Below are 20,930 nucleotides of genomic sequence, written 5' to 3'. Positions count from 1 at the left end.
ACAAAATCTAAAGGTTACTTTTGTGTGGTTCTGCAATATTCTACTAAAGATATATTTTTTTCAGATAGGATAGTCTGATTTCTCCTTCCTGTATTTAGGAAGTTAAGACTTTCTAAGTTACAAACTTGAACTTAGCTCTGAAGTTCATTACCTAGAGAAACTTATCTCTCTGAATTCTTAAAAAAAAAAAAAGCTTCCTGTCCAAATCAAATCTCTCAAATGCTGGGATTTCCACTCTACTGACCCCAGCATCCTTGGCTCCTACTGGCATTTCTGCTTCTAAGTAGTCAGTAAACAAGAGTGGATGCGGTGACATGAATTTACCATGGCCTGCAAATACCCTTTATAGTCCCTGTAGGGCTAAGTAAGAGATGAGATTTCATCCATCTTGCCTGAGATCAGAGTATCTGTAGACATCGTCCAAGAACTAAATGTGGTGTCTTGCTTACTTAGGCTGATATACTCTAGAGACAGATGGTTCCAATCGGTGTCCTTGTCACCTGGAAGCCCTCCATTCTTGGCCTCCGTCTTTTCTTCTGTGAAATGGGGTTAGTGATCTCTCCTATCTCCTATAGTTGCTGTCAAGCTAAGGGGAACAAAATTGCTTCCACGCACCCAGCTGGGCACAGTGCTCAGTGCGGTTACCATCAGTGCGCTGAGTCTCAGAGGTTAATTACCTGACTCCCACCTCTACATTCACATGCAAAAACAATGAGTAAGTGGATGCAGAGAAACACTGATATCTAAAAGAATTGAGCAACTGCCGGAAATATCTTCCCAAAAGGTAGGAATTTAGGATCTGCAAGGATGTAGTCATCTAAGGAAATGTTTCTTCGTGCTATTTTTTGACAGTTACTACATCTTTTATTGTGTGACATGCACAGACATATATGTACATTCGCTGTTGTGGATGGACCAAGTCAAGAGAAAGAGTGGGAAAGTGCTCGGTCTGTTCTCCTGTGCCTTGAGAAAAATTAATCATCTTAAATCAGAATTTATGGTTGGGACTCTGCTTCTAACTTCCTCATCTCAGACTCTGGAGGCCTTGTTCGGGGTCAGACACGGCTGTTTATGGATGACATCTTTTACCCTGGAGATGTCAGAGCTGAGGGCTCAGCACCTGATTCCTGGAGGCTGGTTTCTGTCACCTGACATCAACACAGGGACACCCAGGCCATCCTGCACTAGTCTGCCCTCCCAGTGACTGACAGGATACAGTCGCTTTCCAATCTGGTGACATGAACAACTTTTAATTTTAAAAGACTAGTGCTTAGATAAACATTTTGTTTTCTAACTGAAACCCTCAAAACCTTTGAACTTGTATTTTTGGTTGGGTTTCCTTCAAGTAATACGTTGTGATACATGATGACCAATCTAGGAAATTTTGTCTTTAACAACATTTATCACAAAGCAAAATTCTCACAAAGCCTAAGTTTTTACTGATATGTGATGTGTGCTTTTTTGGCTTGTGTCTTATTCTTTTTAGAAAGAACTACTTTTGAGATGGAGAGATGTCCCAGTATGAGAAAGAGAGAGGGGGAGAAGAGAGAGAGAGAGAGAGAGAGAGAGAGAGAGAGAGAGAGAGAGAAGAACCCAGTTGTGAACACCCAGCAGCACACACATAAAAATCCTGGCACAGCCGCATGCTCCCGAGACCCCAGCGTTGGAGAAACAGAAACCAGCAGATCCAGGAGTTTGCTGGCCAGGCAAGTGCCTTGTGAGAAGTAAAGGCCCTTCTCACAGTAACAATGGAGGAGAATATGATGCCATTTTTCCGCTCTCCTCTCCTGTGCCTGCAGTGTACACACACATGTGCACACATACATAAGCATACACATGTGTACACACACTCAATGCTACTCATGACCGACTTGTATTGACTCTCTCGCCTATTCATATTTGGGCCACCACAATTCGAAAACTACTATGATGCATTTCCTTGAAACATAGGATAGAGACACTGTTTTAGAAGTTAGGTGGGCTATCAGGCAAGGATTTGACAAGGAAAGAGGGGAACAGATGATGTGGACAGCCCTCCACAGCCATGGGCTCCTACATTCACACTTTCAACCAACTACAGACAGAAAACATTTTTGCTGTGTCTGCTGAACACGCAAGAGTCTGTCTGGTCATTATTTCCTACATGATACAGCATAGCATCCATGCACACGTTTTCTTGGTATCAGAAAATATCAGTTATATCTGATATAATATCAGTTATATCTGATGCAGAAATGACTGAAAGCATACACGAGCACGTATGTGGGTCAAATGCAAATATGTCATTTTAGTAAAGAGACTTGAGCATCCATGAATTTTGGCATCTTTGGAAAATCCAGAAGCCAATCACCTGTAGATAACGGGATGGCTTGCTTTAAGAGGTCTGACAGAGCTCAATAAAGCTGGGAAGTGATATGGGAAATTTCTCTTTTTGGGTGAATAGGGAAGGCTGTATAATTGGCCCAGAGTTAGCAGACCAATTATAGGAGAGGGAAGATAGAGAACAAAAAAAGAGAGGGGGTGGACCTGAGAGGTTTATGATTTGACAGAGGTCACGTGAGCCAAGGGGGTGCAGAAGCTACCAGAGGCACCGCTGGAGGGGACAAAGCTTAAGTGCTGGAGAGAGCACAAGGAGACCGGATGCAGGAGACAAAAAGCAAATGAAAATGCCAGACCAGGAAAACCCCTAAGGCTAGCATTCCGTGGGAAAATGCCTGAGGCTCTTCTTAGAGCAAGCACTCGTCAGAGGCACTCTACAGTGGAAGGCTGCTCCCTAAAAGGTTGTATTGACCAATTGTTCCCCTTTGCAAAGCCTGACCCATTTCCAAGACTCCCCTAAACTCTGAATCACTGCTTGGTCATCAGTCGTTAAGGGAGCGGCCCTCACTACTGCTTTAGCTAGCGTGATCTCAGCCTCATCTCTGAACAGAATATTGAGTGCAGTCGGGTGTGCGTACCATGGGTTCCGTATCCTTGGGAGGTTTGTCCAGGGGAGGGATATACCACTGGAAGCAGAGTTCCTTGTTCAGCGCTTGCACCGCCATTTCTGATGAGAAATCGGTGTAAGACGGACTGCCCAGGGTCTTTGAGGAGATATCAGACTGCAGGGAACTGTCCCGATGAAGCTAGGGAACAGTAACAGTGAGAAACCATGTCAGTGTAGTTGCTGATAATGAACTCATTCAATATTTAAAGTAAATTAACTGTTGCATTAAAAAACATTCTGGGAATTCTCTCAGCTTATTTGATGGAGGGAGACTTTAAAACTGCCCCTAGATAACTATAGAATAAATTTTCATATAATAAATGATACTTTAAAACCTCTGGACTTGACAAATGTCTTTCACTTCAGTAAAACGTAGGGGTGGGAAATACCCTGAAACTTGTTGCTAAGAAATACCCATTGCATTGTTTCTGCTTTACACACTGATGAGGAAACAGTCAGAGTCTGTGCTTCATGCCCCAGGGGCACAATTGGTTAGCACTCGGCACATGCTGCTAATACAGAGTGTGTGATCGGTAACTTATGCACTATTTAATGGTGGCACCGTACACAAAAGGGGACACTTACTCTTCCCTGAAAGGTTAAAGTCCAATTTCCTCAATCCTTCTTTAAACGAATGTGGCTGGTTTGTAAGTCCAAGCCCTCGATGGGATCTGGGTCTCACTACTCCTGGGAAATAAGGTCATTGGGCCAGGAAAACAACTGCGAAGACGGACCTGAGAACTTCATCCCTTGTTTAAAGAGTCGCTGATGACAAAGAGTGTTGTAAGGAGGCTGCTAGTTTGTTCCAGTCCGCTTAGCCCCGAAATAATCACACAGAAACCATATTACCATATTATTTAAAGCACTGCTTGGCCCATTAGTTCTGGTTTTTTATTGGCTAACTCTTACACCTTAATTTAACCCATCTCCATTAATCTGTGCATCACCATGAGGTCGTGACCTCCCAGCAAAGTTCCAGCACTTCTATCTTGGGCTACATGGCTTCTCCCTGACTTTGCCTCCTTTCTCCCACCATTCAGCTTAGTTTTTCCCACCTAGCTCTGTTCTGCCCTGCTATAGGTCCAAAGCAGTTTCTTTATTCATTCATGGTAATCACAGCACACAGAGGGGACTCCCACATCAGATGAGAGCCAAAGACGGCTGGTGTTTACCAACTAAACAGCAGACCAAGCAGGGAGAGAGCAATACAGACAGCAGAACCTCAGGTCTGAAAGAGCCATTGATTGGGAGGTAGCTTGCTCCCAAGATCACAGGGCAGTAACTGGGAAGCAGTTTTCCTGATCGTCCCCTGACATCTGAGGCATCTCAGGGGCTGGTGACCAAGGAAGACACATCAGTGCCAGGAACAAGAGCTAGTGCCTCCTCTGTCCTCTCATTGTGCCTGAGCCTACTCAAGCCTAGACTGAGGTGCAAGTCGTCCAAATGCAAACAGAAATGGGAAAGACACTTGACCTCGAGCTGGTCACTGGTGAAAGGAGATAGACGTTTTGGTGGAAGGATAATACTAGATAGGAAACTTTCCAAAATGATCTGGAAGCTATAAAAAAAAAAAAACACCTCTGCATAATGAGGAGGGGTGCCACATCCACACTTCATAAAAAAAGATCGAGTAAAGAACTGCTTCAAAATTGAATTTCTCATAAGAGGAGCTTTCCTGGGCTTAAAAATTCATATTCATAACTAGGCTTTCCTAGTTTAGGAAAATAAAAGTCAGTTACCTTTTAGTTCAACACGTGATAATTAGAACAATGCCTAGTAAGAGCAATCGACATCACTGTCACACTGGGGCAATGGCTCCGTCATCAGGGCTTGCTTCATGAGCCTGAGGGCCTGAGACAAATCCTCTAGAGTTCACGTGAAAAAGTGGAGCATGGTAGAGTGTGCTTATCAGATCAGCGCTGGGGATGGAGACAGTGGAACCCTGGGGCTCACTGGCCTGAAGTAAGTACCAGGCTAATAAGAGATCCTGTCTCTCAAACCAAGGTGGGTAATTCCTAGAGAACTACATCCATGGTTGTCTTCTGGCCGCCACACACAGGCGCAGACATGTGCACACCCACAAATACACATACCTGAACATAGACACTTAATCAATATGAAAACACATATTTTCCATATCCTTAAAACATTATAGTATCTAGTTGTTGATGAGATTAATTATATATGCATACACATATATGTATATATATATATTTGGTTATATATATGTATACACGCACACACACACAATGGTAAATTATGCACCAAGTTCTTTTTTATTTCTCTTAATTCTTTAAAAGGGATGGGACAACAGATCTACAATTCTATCAAAACTAAATCATTCCAGCTAATCAAATATTTGGATTTGCACAGGCTGCATAGGCCTGAACATGCCATCCATAAGCATGCATAACTCAGCCTTGTGCACGATTTTAATCATCTTCTATTTGGGATCTCTAATGTGATTTGTTTGGTGCCTTTGTTTTCCATCACAAGCTCCAGCAGATTCAACACAACACACAGCAGTGATTGCTATGGAAAGGGACCTACTTCTTGATGGGGGAAAACACAGGCTGAAGCATCAAAGTAAGGAAATAGTTTGATTGAAGTAGCCTCCCGAGTGATTAAAGGCTCAAAAAAATGTTATTATAAAAATCAGCCAAGCTTGGAGATTATATAAAAAAAAAAAATCCCGAAGGCTTCATGCTCGTTAGTTACCCACCCCAGTGAAACAAACACATGATTAGGTACTGTGCACCTGTCAGGCAAGCGACAGTGATCTCAGGGCTGATTATCCTGGGATAGTGTTACACTAATTATATAAAACCACGAGCGTACCGGTGAAACAGAATCTGCCATTAAACCACTGCCACGAGAAATGTCGGAGGGATGTAGATCGTATTTAAAGTTCTCCTGTGGAACTCCACCCTCAGAATTGGGTTATGAGCATCCAGGTGGCCCTTCATACTAGAACAGTTGGGTCAGCGACACTTTGAAAACAGACCTCAGTCGGGAACAATAGTTTCTGAGGTCGTATCCAATGTGTACAAGAGAGGAGCAACTAAGACACTGTTCTCAGCCTTCAGGTCCAGTGCCCTGTCCTCTCCTTCCAGGGCCAAAGTATAACCAGGCATGATGGTGAAGCCTATAACCCCACCACTTAGCAGACTGAGGAAGGAAGGCTCTTGTGAGTTTGAGACCAGCCTGAGCTACAGAGTAAGTTCTAGGTCAGACTGGCCTAAAATGAGACACCGACCAAAACAAACAAACAGCAAGGAACTGAAACCCCAGGTGTCTAGGACATTTTCAATAATTCACATAAGAGTCTCTGCTCCAAAAAGGCAGAATCAGAAGCTAGCGTTGGATGGGAACCTCTTATCCAGTGCTTTTGTCGATGCTATGTGTACTTTTGGGAGATCTTGCTGGTCTTGCCTTCCCTCTCAGGCCTCTTTTGGGAGAAAGTTACTTAATTGATGAATTTGGGGGAAATATCTGGGACTTGCACATTTCTGTTTTTCTTGGGAGTGAACTGTTGGTTGGTTGGACATTCTTTGTTCCTTCATATGAGATCTGAAGGAGCCCGATGTGTTCCAACACTATGTGGAGGGCAAGAAAATTCATTCCAAGTACAGCCCCTCAGCAACCCATAGGAAGCCACGCTCTACTGTGTCAATGTTGTGATTCGGAGAAGTGGGCAACTTCTCTCTGCTCCAAGACCTGCAGCTCTCAGTGAGCTCAGGGCAGTCCAGAATGGGGTTAAGTGTCAGGAATTTGAGAGTCCTCCGGTTTCTGGAAAGATGGGAGAGTCCTTTGAAACATCCTCCCACGTGATTCCAACAAGGATGATTCCTTGACCATTCCTTTATCTGAGTTCGAGTTTCTTGGTTGTCGTGTTGAGGTGGGGTTACGCGGTGCAGCCTCAGAGATTCCACCAGGTAGCCCAGGCTGGAGGGAAAACTCAAGATCCTCTTGGCTCAGTCTCTTGAATGCTGGGATTATGGACATGAACCATAATCTTTAATGGAGTTCTTAAAAGTTCCTTAATGAATCTTATATTATTATTTAAATGTTTTATGTTAATATATAAATTATATTATAACTTAACAGTGTCTCACCATGTAGTCCAGGCTGGTCTACAGTTTACAATCTTCATGGCTCAGCTTCCTGAATGTTGGGGTTATAGGAATGCACCACCACACATGGCCTATTACTTCTAAGGTCACAGTTTATTAAAAAAGAAAAAAACAAAACAAAAAAAAAAACCCAAACAAGCCAAAAAAACAGCCAACTAAATATTTGGAATAAAAAGGCAGGAATGTTCTGGAGTATTCTTTTAAGCTTTTAGCATTATCTCCCAGCTCAGAGGAGCGCCATCCTGATAGGATTGGATATGTGAAGGTTCCTGCTCTAGAACAAACCATGGCGTCAGATCACTTCCTGGCAGAGCTGGCCACGGACACATGGACATGACTAGTACATGGAAGCCGAGCATAGCAAACACTAAAGAGCTAAGCGGTGAGGTTCAAAGATAGAGTCAACTCAGAATAAGTGAACATCGTTTTCTAGTTGAAAGAATCTATGTAAGCGAAATGATCTAGTCACTTCGTAAATATGTACCAGAAGCTCATGGATTCCACGTCCCCTTGTGTTTTCTGCTAGACTCGCAGACCTGCCATCTACAAAGCACCGCATATCAGCTTCCTCCACAGGATGCTCTCCCCACCCCCATCCCTCCGTCTGTTGATTGGCAGTCTGGGATTTCGTTTTTGCTATTCTTTTTATATTCTAGATGTTTACCCCTTCTCTGAAGAAGAGCTGAACAGACGTCTCTCCCATTCTATGACCTGTCTGACCACTCTTTTGACAGTTTCTTTTCTTGTGCAGAAGCTGTGTGTAGGCATGTGTGCGCGCACATCTGTGTATACAGACATGTGTGTGCGAGACAGCATACTTGCTTGTGTGTGTGTGTGTGTGCTTCCAGAAGTGAGAGGTCAACTTAAGTGTGTTTCTGCATCATAACCCATACCACTTTGGCTGACTGGCTGGCCTGCAAGCTTTGTCATCTACCTGTCTTAGTCCCCTCGCCCTGGTCAAGAGCCACAGCATCTAGCTTTTTACATGGGTGCTCAGGAGGTGCACAGCCCCTGAGCCATCTCCTCGGCCCCTAGGAACCTTCTGATTTCATGTGATCCCATCTGCTAGTTCTTGGCACTCTTTCCCGGGCTAGTGGGGTCACAGTGAGAAGTGTTTTGATTATATTTAAAACATCAAATATTCTCCCTGCGTTTCCACCAGCAATTTCAAAGTAAAACCTTTGATAATCCATTTTAATTTTCACACTCTCCTTGTGATGTCCCTTAGGAAGAATCTCTAAAATAATCTAACTTCCTCTTGGTCAAACCTAAGATGTGTTTCTCTACTGCTAGACCAAGACTGCACTTGGGGACTCTGATTTTCTGCATTATCTATTTCTACCAAGTCAGTGTTGCTTTGGCACATTGTAGGAATTCAATAAATGTTTATTGATTACTGAATTTCAAGCCCCCATAGTTCTATTTTTGAAATGACTTGTTCAGTATGCTCAAACTCCTTTCAGTGGCTTGTTTAAACATTCCAATTACTCAAGACCATGATGGTTTTAAAAGTAACTCTTAAAACTTCATTTATAGTCCTCTTTTTATGCCTTGTCAATGGGAATCTCTAAAGTTTTCTTATTACATATCTTCTAAAAATCCATCAAATTTAATAGACCTTTCCCAAACAAAGAGTTTTCTAACTCTTAATTCATCTAAAGCTTTTACTTCTTTAATCTATTTATATTAACTGCTGTGAGAAGTACAGTCAATATTTTCCACATTTAAAATAAATAAAAAGAACTTGGGTGTGGATTTAGAAAGATTCATACTAGGTTACGGCAAAGTTATGATACTGGAATTTGCATCAGATCTTAGCAAAATTGCTGCCTGAAAGATATTGATTTTCAGGACTATAGAAGATTCTGGATCATTTCAAAGGTCAACGTAAATGACAAGACTTGAGGTGGTAACCATCCTGAAGCTGCAGGCGACTGGGTGGTCCTCTGTTTGGGAACCTATTTCACCAATAGCTTTTGGGGAACCAGCCTTAGGGCATGACTTCTGTGTGCAGACCTGATATCTTAGAGAGAGGTGGGGTCTCTTTAGCTCTCCTGAGAGGTCAGAGCAGAAGCAAGCTGTGCGGTTGTTTACATCTCCCCAGGGCAGAACAGTGGCACACAGCGGCTTCCACTTTGTCGTATATTCTGTGAGTCTGTGTTTCCCTTTGAATCTCCATTTTTTTTTTGAATCCCCAATAATAAAGACAATTCGTGACTCTCGCATTACCGCTTGCCTCAGTGGTTCTACACAAATGAGCCTTCCCGGACTCTGTACCCCCTGGAAGCTGAGGTGTTCCTTGCTGCATTAGGAGGGTGACTCTAAGACACCTCACAGAGACACACGATTCAGAAGCTTACCTTGCCTGAGGAATCAAACAGGCCTTTCTCCAGTGGAGCAGGGTTTTCCACACCTTGAAGAAGTTCCTTTGGAAACCCATCGATGCAGGAAGAAGAGTAGAGCTGTAAGAACCGTTTCAGGAAAAGATGCATCTCTCTTTGGCGCAAGATCAGTTCAGAGTTGTACAGGGATGTGAGGAGCATATCGTCAGGCAAAGAAATTCCTGAGACTGGAGTTGCAGATGCTTAAAAACAGAAAGACCATTGTTGAGGCTCGTGTGAGGGACAGAATGGCCCCAGTCTTGGTATTCCTTCACTGCCTGCTATGGTACATCCATCAGCTGGTGTTTAGCCACCACCCTGTTCTGTAGGATTTATTTGCTAATAGATGCTGATTGTCACAGGCTTCAAGGGAAATTTCAGAGTCATACAAGGATATCGCTGCAGGTTGTAAATGCTGGGGACTACACCATCTGTTCTGCTTTCCTGTCTTACTTTGGGTTCCCACGAAACAGACCCTGCCATGGAGATTTAGATGTGTGAGATTCTTCTGAAAAGGGGTCCGGAAAACTGGGGCCACGAGAAAGGGAGAGTTAGAAAGGGTGAAGAAATGAACGCCATGGACTGTGGGCAACTAGGAATCAGTCCTGCTAAGATCTTCTGGGGGCGGGGGGGGGAACAAAAACACAGCCAACCATGAAGGCCAGTCTCCACGAAGACAGAAGATGGACTGCTCCTCTACTGTCTCTGCCTTATTGGTTAAGGTCACTCTGGGGGCGGGAAACTTTGGCACATACAGGTTATGTTCACTGGCTGGGCAAAAGCCTAAGAAAGCCCAAAGCATAAAAGCAGCGAGAGGAATGCTTTGGAAAATGCCAGATACTGCATTCAGAGGCAAGCTAGACGCTGTGGTGGCAGGGCCCAGGCTCATGTCCACATCCTTCCCCTCTGGATGAGTTCCTGTCGCCCCAGACCACAGCACAATTAATAAGCTTTCCAATTCTGAAACCTTCCCCAGTGATTGTTTATCCTCTTGCTGCCACCTGACCTCTGCGCTCAGCCATCCTGTGACTGAGCTTGGTTGCTCTGCTTGCTTCTCGGTCACTGTACCCGGGCATGGACCAGTCTTTCTTGACAGCCTTCATGAGCAATACTAGGTCACTAACTTCAAGGGCACTGCAAAGGCGTACCAAAACACTGACAGTATCAAAAAACCATGAAAACGGTTGAGGTGAGCCAGCTTCAGGTGTGCTGGCTGGTTTGATGTCAACTTGGTACAAGTTAGAGTCATTTGGGAAGAGGGAACCTCACTCTAGAAAATGCCCTCACTAGACAGGCTGGTGGGCAAGCCTGTGTGGTATTTTCTTAATTGACGACAGGTGTGGAAGGGCCCGGCTCCGGGTGTGGGGTGCCGCTCCGCTCGTGAGCAGTGGTTCTGGGTGCTCTCAGGAAGTAGGCTGAGCAAAACCACAGGGAGCAAGCCGGTAAGCAGCACTCCTCCATGGCCTCTGCTTGAGCTCCCGCCTCCAGGATCCCACCCCCCCCCCACCCCCCCCCCCTACCCCCCCCCCCCCCCCCCCCCCCGCGAGCTCCTGCACTGACTTCCCTCAGCAATGACTTGAGAGCTGGAAGCTGGAATTAACCCTTTCCTCCTCACACAATCCTCTCGGTGTACTGTCCCAGCAATAGCAGCCCAAACTAAGACATACGGTGAGTTTAAAATTATAATTAAATATCCTGTTCAATGTCATACATCCCATCTCTTTTGCCTGCTAGACACTGGAAGACACCCGAAAGCCAAATTCTATCTTATTCTTCGGTAAGCCGTCACTCTGTAGTCCCTGGTTTTTAACTGTTTTGCTGGATGCTGGATGGGCCACTTTGGCAAGCTCGGGAAGCCACCAGATACCTTTCAGTCATGCTGTTTTTAAATATACAAAATAAGATGTATGGAATTTCCACAGATATTCCACAATAATATTTCATACCAGTCACAATGAAATATTATTCCAGGGGAATTAAGCTACCTGTATTTCAGGTTCAAATTCCTGAAACATAAATCTGATTATGGTATTAGAAGATGATATCCTTTGACATTAGAAAGTCATCAAAACAACTTTATACTCTAGGTTAGAAATGTGACCTAAGTAGGAGAAGCACACACACACACACACACACACACACACACACACACACACACTTTTTTCTTTAACACATTGAGACTCACCCAGCAGCTTGCTCATGTTGTTAATTCTCTGCAGGTGTATGTAGTAGCGAATAAGCAGGATCCATGTAATATCCACTTTGGGGTGAGCCTTCCTTTTGGAATCGGCACTCTCATAAATATCGTCGCTCTGGTACAAGAATGAACTGCACGTCTGGAAAGTAACTTGGTAGTTTTCTGTAAGTAAAGCAAAAGAAATACTTTAAAATAACAACTACTTTAAGTAATAATGTGCTCTCCTTGGAAGGAATCTGCACACAGGGTCTGGGCTGGGGTGGAGAACACAACTTATCAGGGTAGACTGTTACGTGGGCATAACATGTACAATGTTTAAAAACACGTGTATATCACAAAGGTACCAAATGTAATATTAAAAACAAAAGATGGGAGGGAGGCATTTAGCACATATATTGCTGCTGCTTCCTTAAAAGCAAAGACTTACATGTACTCTATATGTATGAGTGTTTTGCCTGCATGTATGTATGTGTACCACACACATGCCTGGTGCACACCAAGGCCAAGAGAATGTGTCAGATCCTCTGGAACTGGATTTGGATGACTGTGAGCCGCCATGTGGGTGTTGGAAATTGAAGCCAGGTCCTTTGTAAGGGCACCAAGCGCTCTTGACTGCTAGGAGATCTCTCCAGATCCCCAAATTGTTCTGTTTGCTTATTTATGGTTTTGGGAATTGAACCTAGGGCCTCGTGCCTGCTAAGCAAGCTCTCTACCTTTGAGCTATAGCCATAACACTGCTTCTTTTTATGTAACACATCTAAAACCTTTGTATAGACCAAGTTTTAAAAAGTCAGAACAGCCTAATTTCAATAAGCAACTTATAGGAGAGGTGTGTCAAGAATTTCAACTTCCAACTGGTAAGCCTAAAGGATGAAAAATTTTAGCACCACTAAAAATGGGGTCGATTATAAATTCATCCCTTGGGAACTGACGCCATGTATCTGACCATAGTGTTAAAGATGACTTGAAGAAAATGGAGCGCACATGCGCTTCCTCGCGAGTGCATTGAAAGCAATATGGCAGGATCTAACAAAACAGAAAGGGAGATGCTCATGTATGCATACAGAGTCTTGCTCAAAGAGGTGCTGGCAGTTTTGCAATCGAGAAAGGAAAGTGTGAAACAAAACAGTTCATCTGACATTGGAAACAGAATTAGCCAGATCGGTTCGCGAAGAGGAAGTGACCGAAATGGAGATGAGTGGGGTCTTCTATGGGTGATGGCCTAGGTAGGCTAGTTTTCTTGACTAATAAATTACTGTTACCAGGGAGTGAGGCTTCTCTGATTGTCTGTCTAGCTACCTAACACCACCCGCCTTAGAAAGCAGAATACCTCCCTCCTGCTTTTCGAGTGCCTTATCAAAAACCCTTCCTTAACTCCATTTCCCTGCCTCTGTCTGAAGCCATCAGCCACAAACAACCAACAGCTGAATTTTTGTACTGGGCCCCACACAACTGTCACCGTACATATTCTTTATAATATTTTTGAAGCTCTCTTTGGAGAAAGATTACCTGTGTTTATGCCAAGGCCCACAGATGTGAGTCCTGTCCCACCTTGACGACAGATCAGAGAGTCGGGGCTTATTTTTTGCTCTTTCAAAGTTGTTGACAACAGGTGTGGTTACAAACAAGAGATCCTGATCTAGGGTGTGGTTAATTAGTATTTTGAGTATAGAGGTAGATCTGCTCCACCTTGATCAAAGGTCAGAAATTCAAGTCTATTCCTGATCCTTGAAGGAGATTGGCAGGAGGTTCCAGGCAGGGGCTGCCTGCAGGACACTTGGTCTAAGGGTGTGGGCGTTACCTGTCCTGTCCAAACAACCAAGTGCTTGACTAAGGGTGCTCTGTTTATTCCTTATACCATGTTAATGAAGTCTGTTGGCTACTCCCCCTCTCCTTTGGAGTGAAGTATATAAGCATTTGGAAAATAAACGCGGCTGGGTTCAGATTCACTGAATTTCCCTCCTAGTGCTGTTCTGTGTTTTTGTCTTTTATTTCTCTCATATCTCTGTTCCTTTTGCTAAATAATTCTAATCCTCATGCTCCTACATGCAAATTCCATCAAGGCTAGACCCTGACATGTTTATAAATCTTTTGCACTAGACTTTTTACTTTCAAATTTTATCTAATCTGCTTACAGGTATAGTTCGTTGATTCTTTTCATTGTTTTACAGGATTCCACTAAATAGATATGTACAATCTATTTATCTAATCGATTGCTGAGAGACATGTGAGTTCTTCCTGATCATATTTTTAGTTTTTAAATATTTATTCACTTTTATTTTGTGTGCATGAATGTTAGTTTGTATGTAGTGTGTGTCCCATGTGAATGCCTGGTCAGCATGGAGGCCAGAAGAGAATTGAACCTGGAGTTCCAGGTGGTTGTGAGCTGCCACGTTGGCGCTTTTCAGCACTGATCCATCTCCCTGCCCTTGCATTTTGCTTTGTTTTTATTTTTCTGTTTTAAATAAGACTGCCATGAATATTTGAGTATATTTGATACTTAAGTGTACAAATTACTGGGAAATAGATTTAGTAGGTATTTTTAAAAGAATCTTGCCCCTTGTTCTTTTGTGTACATTTTACAAATGTTCAACTACCACAAAATAAAACTTATTAAAATTGTTACTGAAGTTTCATTAAATTTACATACCATCTTAAAAAGATTTACAGGAGTATTCTCAGTCCACCATAAAGATGACAAACTCTCTGTATTTATCGATAGTTTTGATGAGTCTTTTATTAATAACTTTTGTTAATCACTAGTAATTTAATGTTTTCAGAAGTATTATATTTCCCAATGGTGGTAATGCACGCCTTTAATCCCAGGACTCTGGAAGCAGAAACAGGTAGATCTCTGTGAGTTCGAGGCTAGCCTGGTCTACAGCAAAAAGTTCCAGGACAGCTAGAGCTGTTACACAGAGAAACCCTGTCTTGAAAAAAAGAAAGAAAAAACCCAAACCAAAAAAGGCATTATCTTTTGAAATCTATAGAAAAATCTTTTAAAATTATTTTTGAGAATTTAATGAGTTCACTGTGCTGACATTTCTACCCCTCTACCCCTCCCACTCTCCAACTCCTCCACGTCTCCACACACTGTCCCTCAAATTCACGATTCTATAATTATTATATGCACAACCTACTGACTCCAATTAGTGTTGCCTTTTTGTACAAGTGTTCAAGGCTGACAACTTAGTATTGGATAACCTACCAGGGTGTTTGTCCCTAGAGAAAACTAATTCTATCCCCCCTGCCTTCAGCAGTCATTGATTGCCTGTAACTCTTCATATAGGGATGGGGCCTTATGAAATTTTCCTCCATCCATGTTGGCACGTTAACTGGTGTGGATATTTTATAGGATATTTTATAGGATATTGTTTAGGCAGCCACATTGTTGAGATTTTACGGATCCAACATCCTTGTGTCTAAGTGTTTCCTGAGCCTTAGGTGTAGGGGATGTGTTGCAGATATACCAACTGGGCCAGGCACTCCGCAGTCACTTAGTGCCTCCCTTTTGGCCAGGTTCAAAAGTTGTAGCCTTTGTCTACAGCTAAAAGAAGAGTCACTGATGCTGGGTGTGACTTACACTTACCTATGGGCATGGCTCATTTAGAATACAGTTGGAAGCTATATTGAATGAAGCTGTACTAAACTTAGATTCTCTTCTGGGGTATAAGACCTCTCCTGCCAGATTCTTGCCTGAACTTACAGCTCCCTTCTGTAGAGCAGGCCTTAGTCCAATCAGACAACTGCTGGTTACTAACAAGCTGAAACTGCCACTATTGCAACGCTGAAGCCATAATGCCAGCCAGCTCTTGTTGGGGTTCACAGGATCCACAGCTGGGTAGGACGGTTGATAACTTTTCTCTCTTGCAACCCACAGAGCACCTTCCAATACTATTGGAGCTGGTCCTCAGGGAAGAGCCTTCCAGGTGAGCAACAGCTTCGTTCATCAAGTCCTAAGGTGTGGTGCCTTCAGTAATAGGACCTTATTTTCAAGTTCTGGGAGGCAACCAAAGGCAATAGCAATAGCCTATGGTTTTTTTTATTGGTGGGGGGGGGATCTTGGGCCCTACCCTGACTAACAACTCAGAGACATCTCTTGCCTGGCACTGGGGTTCTATATAGATATATAGACTATGGCTCCTTTTGGCATAACTTCCTTTAAGCTATGTATGTATTCGGTGCCTTGTTCTGGACGCAGTCAGACATATATACTGTCATGATAAACATTTATTTCTGCTTCTAGAAGAGAATATCAAATGTCCTGGATGGAGCTGGAGTTACAGGTGGCTGTGAGCTGCCCAACATGGGCACCAGGAATCGAACTCAGGTCCCCTACAAGAGCAGTATACATGCTTAACTGCTGAGCCATCTCTCCAGCCCCTCAGAACTTTTCCAAATGAAGGAACTCTCCTTTAACTCAGTTTTAGAGTCATGGATGATTGCTTAACTTTATTGAATTTTTTGGTGCCCATTTGAGAAGATGGTTTTTCTTTTCATCTACTAATGTAGCGATTGACTTTAATAGATTTTCTAATTCTGAATTCCATTTGCATTTTTGGAAGCGATCCAACTTGACACCAGGTATCCTTCCACACGCTGCTTATTTTCACTAGTCATGCGTGCACGTGATCAAAAACAAAGTCTCTCTCCCCAGAGGCGAGTACTTTTAACCATTTGTACTTCTTCAAGTGGTTAGTTCCAGCTTGGGAAATTAGTTTCTTCTAGCATTTTTCCTTAGCTGTCAGTTTTGAAGACTGTATCGATTAGCTTTCTGTGACATTGGCTCAGAGGCTACTTGCTAGCTATCTTTCAAAACGGTTGCATTGTATCACCACATCCGGTCCTGCTACCATACACCCATGATGTTCTGAAAGCTTGCTAGTTGCATCGGTTCTGAACGATATTTCTGGGCATCTTACTTTATAACCAACAGCATCTGCCCCTTTGCCCCCTCCCAAGCTTTCTTTTTTTTTTTTTTTCAAAATATACAACTTTCATGTTCTTGTCTGTATTCATAACCTTTATTCATTTTATCTCTGAGGTGAAAGTCAATAAAGAATACTTGCTGGGCATGCTGACCCAACTCTGATTGCTGTACTCGGGAGGTGGGGGACAGAGTGTCAGGAATGCAAAGTCATCCCTGGACATATAACACCCCATCTCGAAGACCACAGCAACAAGAACATTTATATTAGGATTCGGATTAGGATTGCTTAGTTCACTATGACCAAATGTTTTTTTTGAAGGCTTAATGTCACAATCCCACGAGATTAAGGCTTTTAGCATGAAGATCAAAGAATTGCTCTAATTCACCCCAGCTACTAAATCCTGCCAGCACTTCCCTGTATGTTTTATGTACATCGCTCATTGGACCACAAATCTTTAATCTCAGAATATGTTCTCCTCGCTGAGAGAGGTAACGGTTCCACATCCCTATAGTCTTAATGACTTCCACACCATTATCCCAGCTGCTGCCTTGCATCCATTCAGGTTCGCTGGCGGTGTTCTTGAGACTGCAACCTTCCCATCTGCTTTACAGGGATGCACTATAGCTGGCTGCAGAGTGAGCTGCAGGTATAGGTGTGAGCGATGAAAGAAGGATAGGCACCCAGGAAGGCGTCTCTTTGATTTTTTTTTGTATGAAAGAAAATATTTGTATAATTGAACCTCAAGCGTACAAACCACAACAGGAAACACTAACCTGGGTGTTAAGACACATGCCCACATTCCCAGCTCAGAGGAAGGGGGATTGTGAGTTCAAGATTGACCTTAGTTAGACAGCAAAACCCTGCCTTAGAAGGGGGATTTTTAAACTGCACAATAATAGTATACCTTTTAAGTAAATCCAAAATTAAATAAAATAAAAAGGCATACCGAATGGGGAAAGATAATTGCAAGATGTATAACTAGCAAAATGTTCATATCCAAATGTATAAAGGACATCTGCAGCTCTCTCAGATGAGAGAAAACTCCCAAGGAAAATTACAGATGGTTCTTGAATAAGAGGGCCCCCCAAAGAGTGTGCCATAGCCAATATACCATACAGAATTCAGCATGCTCAGCAAGATGGATTTCAAACTAAACAGCCTTGGAGAGCTTGTAAAGATGCACATACGCCCCCGGATGCAGCAATCCCGCCCCTTGGCATATATATATATATATATATATATATATATATATATATATATATATATCAATCAACACAACCATCTGTATCGGCAAGAGCACTCAGTGTGTTCAGAGCGGGTTCTCTCACCGCAGCCTCCAGTGTTTACCTACGGAAAATGAACAGCGCTATTACAGCCACGAAAGGCTGAATCTCACAGTGTTGAACAAAAGAAGCCAGCTACAATAATGGCATTAGTTCATTTATACAAAATCCAAACGCCGGCCGAACTTAGATAGAGATGAGAAGGCAGCAAGGTGAACAATGACCAGGACGGGTCACCAGGTGGACTTCTGGGGTGCTGGCATTGTTCCAGGCCTTTCCATGGCCATTTCTTCTGTGACAAACAACCTGTATTTTCACAGTTTGTGCTTTATTTATATTTATATTCTTACACAGAAAAGTATTTTTTTTGTCCAATAAAGCGTTTGATGACTTTGACACTGAACATGCCTATGTGACAAGGACATGACCTCCAATTCTAGAAACCACTGATGGGCAACAAGTAAAACAAGGGACAACCCACGGTTCAATTTGGAATGAATTGAGGAAGAGAGGAAATCTCAAACAAAATGCGGAGAGCCATTCCCAAAGCAGATGCCACCGAACAGAGCACAGACAAGGAGGCCCAGGGTGACACAGAGCTGTAAATCCCAGGAAGAAATTGATGATGGTGATCAGGGCTGTGAGGTCAGGCAAGCAGTCTTGCTGTTCACAGTATTTAAAGAATGAACTAAAAACGTAAATGTTGTGTGATAATCCAAAGCTCTGATACAGCTTTTCCAGGTTACAACTGGGAAGCCAGTGGAGCATCGTACAGAGCGGTGTCCGCACCCTTCCTAATGCTGTGGCCCTGTAACACGGTTCCTCGTGGTGTGGTGAGCTCAACCATAAAATTATTTTCTTTGCTAGTGCATAACTGTAGTTTTGCTACTGTTATGAATTGCAATGCCAATATTTTTGGAGATAGAGGTTTGCCAAAGAGGTCTTGAGCTACAGGTTGAGAACCACTGAGAGAGAGTGAGTGGTATTTCACTGGCCAGAGACAGGCACCCCAAACCGAGACACTCATGCACCAGCGACTACCCAATGCTCATCCTGCGCTCTGAGAATCATCACATCCTGTCTGCAGTAATTGCCCCTTGGTGAAAGCTCAGTCAACCTAACCACGACACTGTAAAATGGTCAGATACACTGACTTAAAATATAGCGGAGAAAACAAAGAATCTCATCCTGCCTCTGCAGCAGGATTACAAACTGGCATGCTATATGGCTCTTATTTACCAATGTGGTTCATCTGACACTGAGCTTGTGTTTGACTACCAATATCGGCACAAAAACCTCTGACAAGATCTAACTCTTGATGCCAATGTTGGCAAGAAAGCAAGGTGCTCAGAGCACTGGAGAACTCTGGTTTTCAACCTCACAGGTCATGATGGAGTGTGCTGCCCTTTGCAGAGATGGCACCGGAAAGCAGTGAGCCACACCCTAGTGGGAAGCTAGGAAGGGGACAACCCATTGCCTCGCCGTCCTCGCGTTCTTCATGTGAAACAAATTAATTAAAATGCCAGTTTCATTTAAGTCCTCCCTGCTTGATGAAGCAGTACAAGTCATTAAAGCTATTAACTGTTCACTCTTGGTTCTCGTAGTCTGTGTAATAAAACACGAGGGGCACGTGAGGCTCCTCTCCTGTGTCTATAAGCACAAGGGCTGCTCCAGAGTGGGAGCTGAATGTCATCCCCCCACCAACCCCGTGAGGCTCCTCTCCTGTGTCTGTAAGCACAAGGGCTTCTCCAGAGTGGAAGCTGAATGTCACCCCCCCAACCCCGTGAGGCTCCTCTCCTGTGTCTGTAAGCACAAGGGCTGCTCCACAGTGGGAGCTGAATGCCCCCCTCCCCGCCCTCCCAACCCCGTGAACACCATTCGACTTGAAAGAACCACTGACAAGCTATACGGTGACTTCCGGCATAGGTAGGCGGAAACACCTGAAATATGAAAGACTTCCTCTTGACTTCAAGGGAAACACGTGACAGGATTAGTGCTAGGGATAAATATTCAAGTGCTCAAGTGGAAATCCTGAATTTTGCAACGTTTATACATGCCGCTAAGGGTTTTCCAGTCCTTAGATTTCCCGGAGAGGGATGGAGGTGGTGTTCTGAGTTTGCAGGGCTTGATGCTGGCCAAGGAAAGAGACCAGTGCTCAGATGTTCTCATCATTCTAGGATGTTAGAAAACCAAGGTTTTCTAAACACTTAAGCTGTCCCGGAACCCCAAGCCACTCTCAGCTCCTTAGCGTTCTGTCTGTTGAAAAGAATTCAGATACAGACTGTAGTATAGAAGAAAAATGGAGGTTTTTACAAAGTAACAGGGAGCACTTTCAAGGGGGAGGACAGGCGATAGCCACTTGTCACTGCAGAGGAGAGCACTCTTGGATAAGAGTGGATGGTAACCAGAGAGGCCACCACGGTAGTGACAATTTTCGTTATGCTTTATAGTATTTATTAAAGTCAGTGAGTGTATAGTGTTTACTAAAGTAACTACAGTTTTATTAAAGTCACTAAGTGAGAAGGCTTTCCTGGGGCAGGATGCCCCATTCAGATGATTGGCCCAGCAATATGTAATAGAGCCCCTTAAAAAAATATTCAATAGAGCAGAGGGTGCCTGAACTGGCCTTGCCCTGTAGTCAGACTGATGATTATCTTAAATATCAGCATAGAACCTTCATTTAACAACAGATGGAAACAGAGGCAGAGACCCACATTGGAGCACTGAACTGAGCTCCCAAGGTGCAGTTGAAGAGTGGGAGGAGTGAGAATGTGAGCAAAGAGGTCAAGACCATGATGGGACACCCACTGAAACAGTTTACCTGAGCTAAGGGGAGCTCGCCAACTCTAGCCAGACAGGGAAGGAACAAGCATAGAACCAAACTAGTCCCTCTGAATGTGGGTGACAGTTGCATGGCTAAGGCAGACTGAGGGGTGGGTCATTGACAGCAGCACCAGGATTTATCTCTACTGCATGTACTGGCTTTTTGGGATTCTATTCTCTTTGGATGTATATTTGC

At 43.5% G+C, this 20,930-nt stretch overlaps 1 protein-coding gene across 2 annotated transcripts in view; it reads right to left on the bottom strand.

Annotated features, from left to right (window-relative positions):
- Cfap54 (cilia and flagella associated protein 54) overlaps positions 1-20,930 on the bottom strand; it is a 270,869-nt gene that overhangs the window by 39,444 nt on the left and 210,495 nt on the right. For both annotated transcript variants that reach the window (XR_015736721.1, XM_087901949.1), the window contains exons 62-64: positions 11,686-11,859; positions 9,480-9,703; positions 2,958-3,125 (exon numbers count right to left, since the gene is read on the bottom strand). Coding sequence is in view for 1 of the 2 variants with exons in the window: in XM_087901949.1 (XP_087758075.1) it covers positions 2,958-3,125; positions 9,480-9,703; positions 11,686-11,859 (566 nt within the window). In the remaining variant the exon portion in view is untranslated. The remainder of the gene's footprint in view (positions 1-2,957; positions 3,126-9,479; positions 9,704-11,685; positions 11,860-20,930) is intronic.

This window comes from Myodes glareolus, chromosome 26, assembly GCF_982192425.1.
Source record: "Myodes glareolus chromosome 26, mMyoGla1.1, whole genome shotgun sequence".
Classification (NCBI taxonomy): Eukaryota; Metazoa; Chordata; class Mammalia; order Rodentia; family Cricetidae; genus Myodes; species Myodes glareolus.
This window is presented reverse-complemented; position numbering and strand designations above follow the sequence as displayed.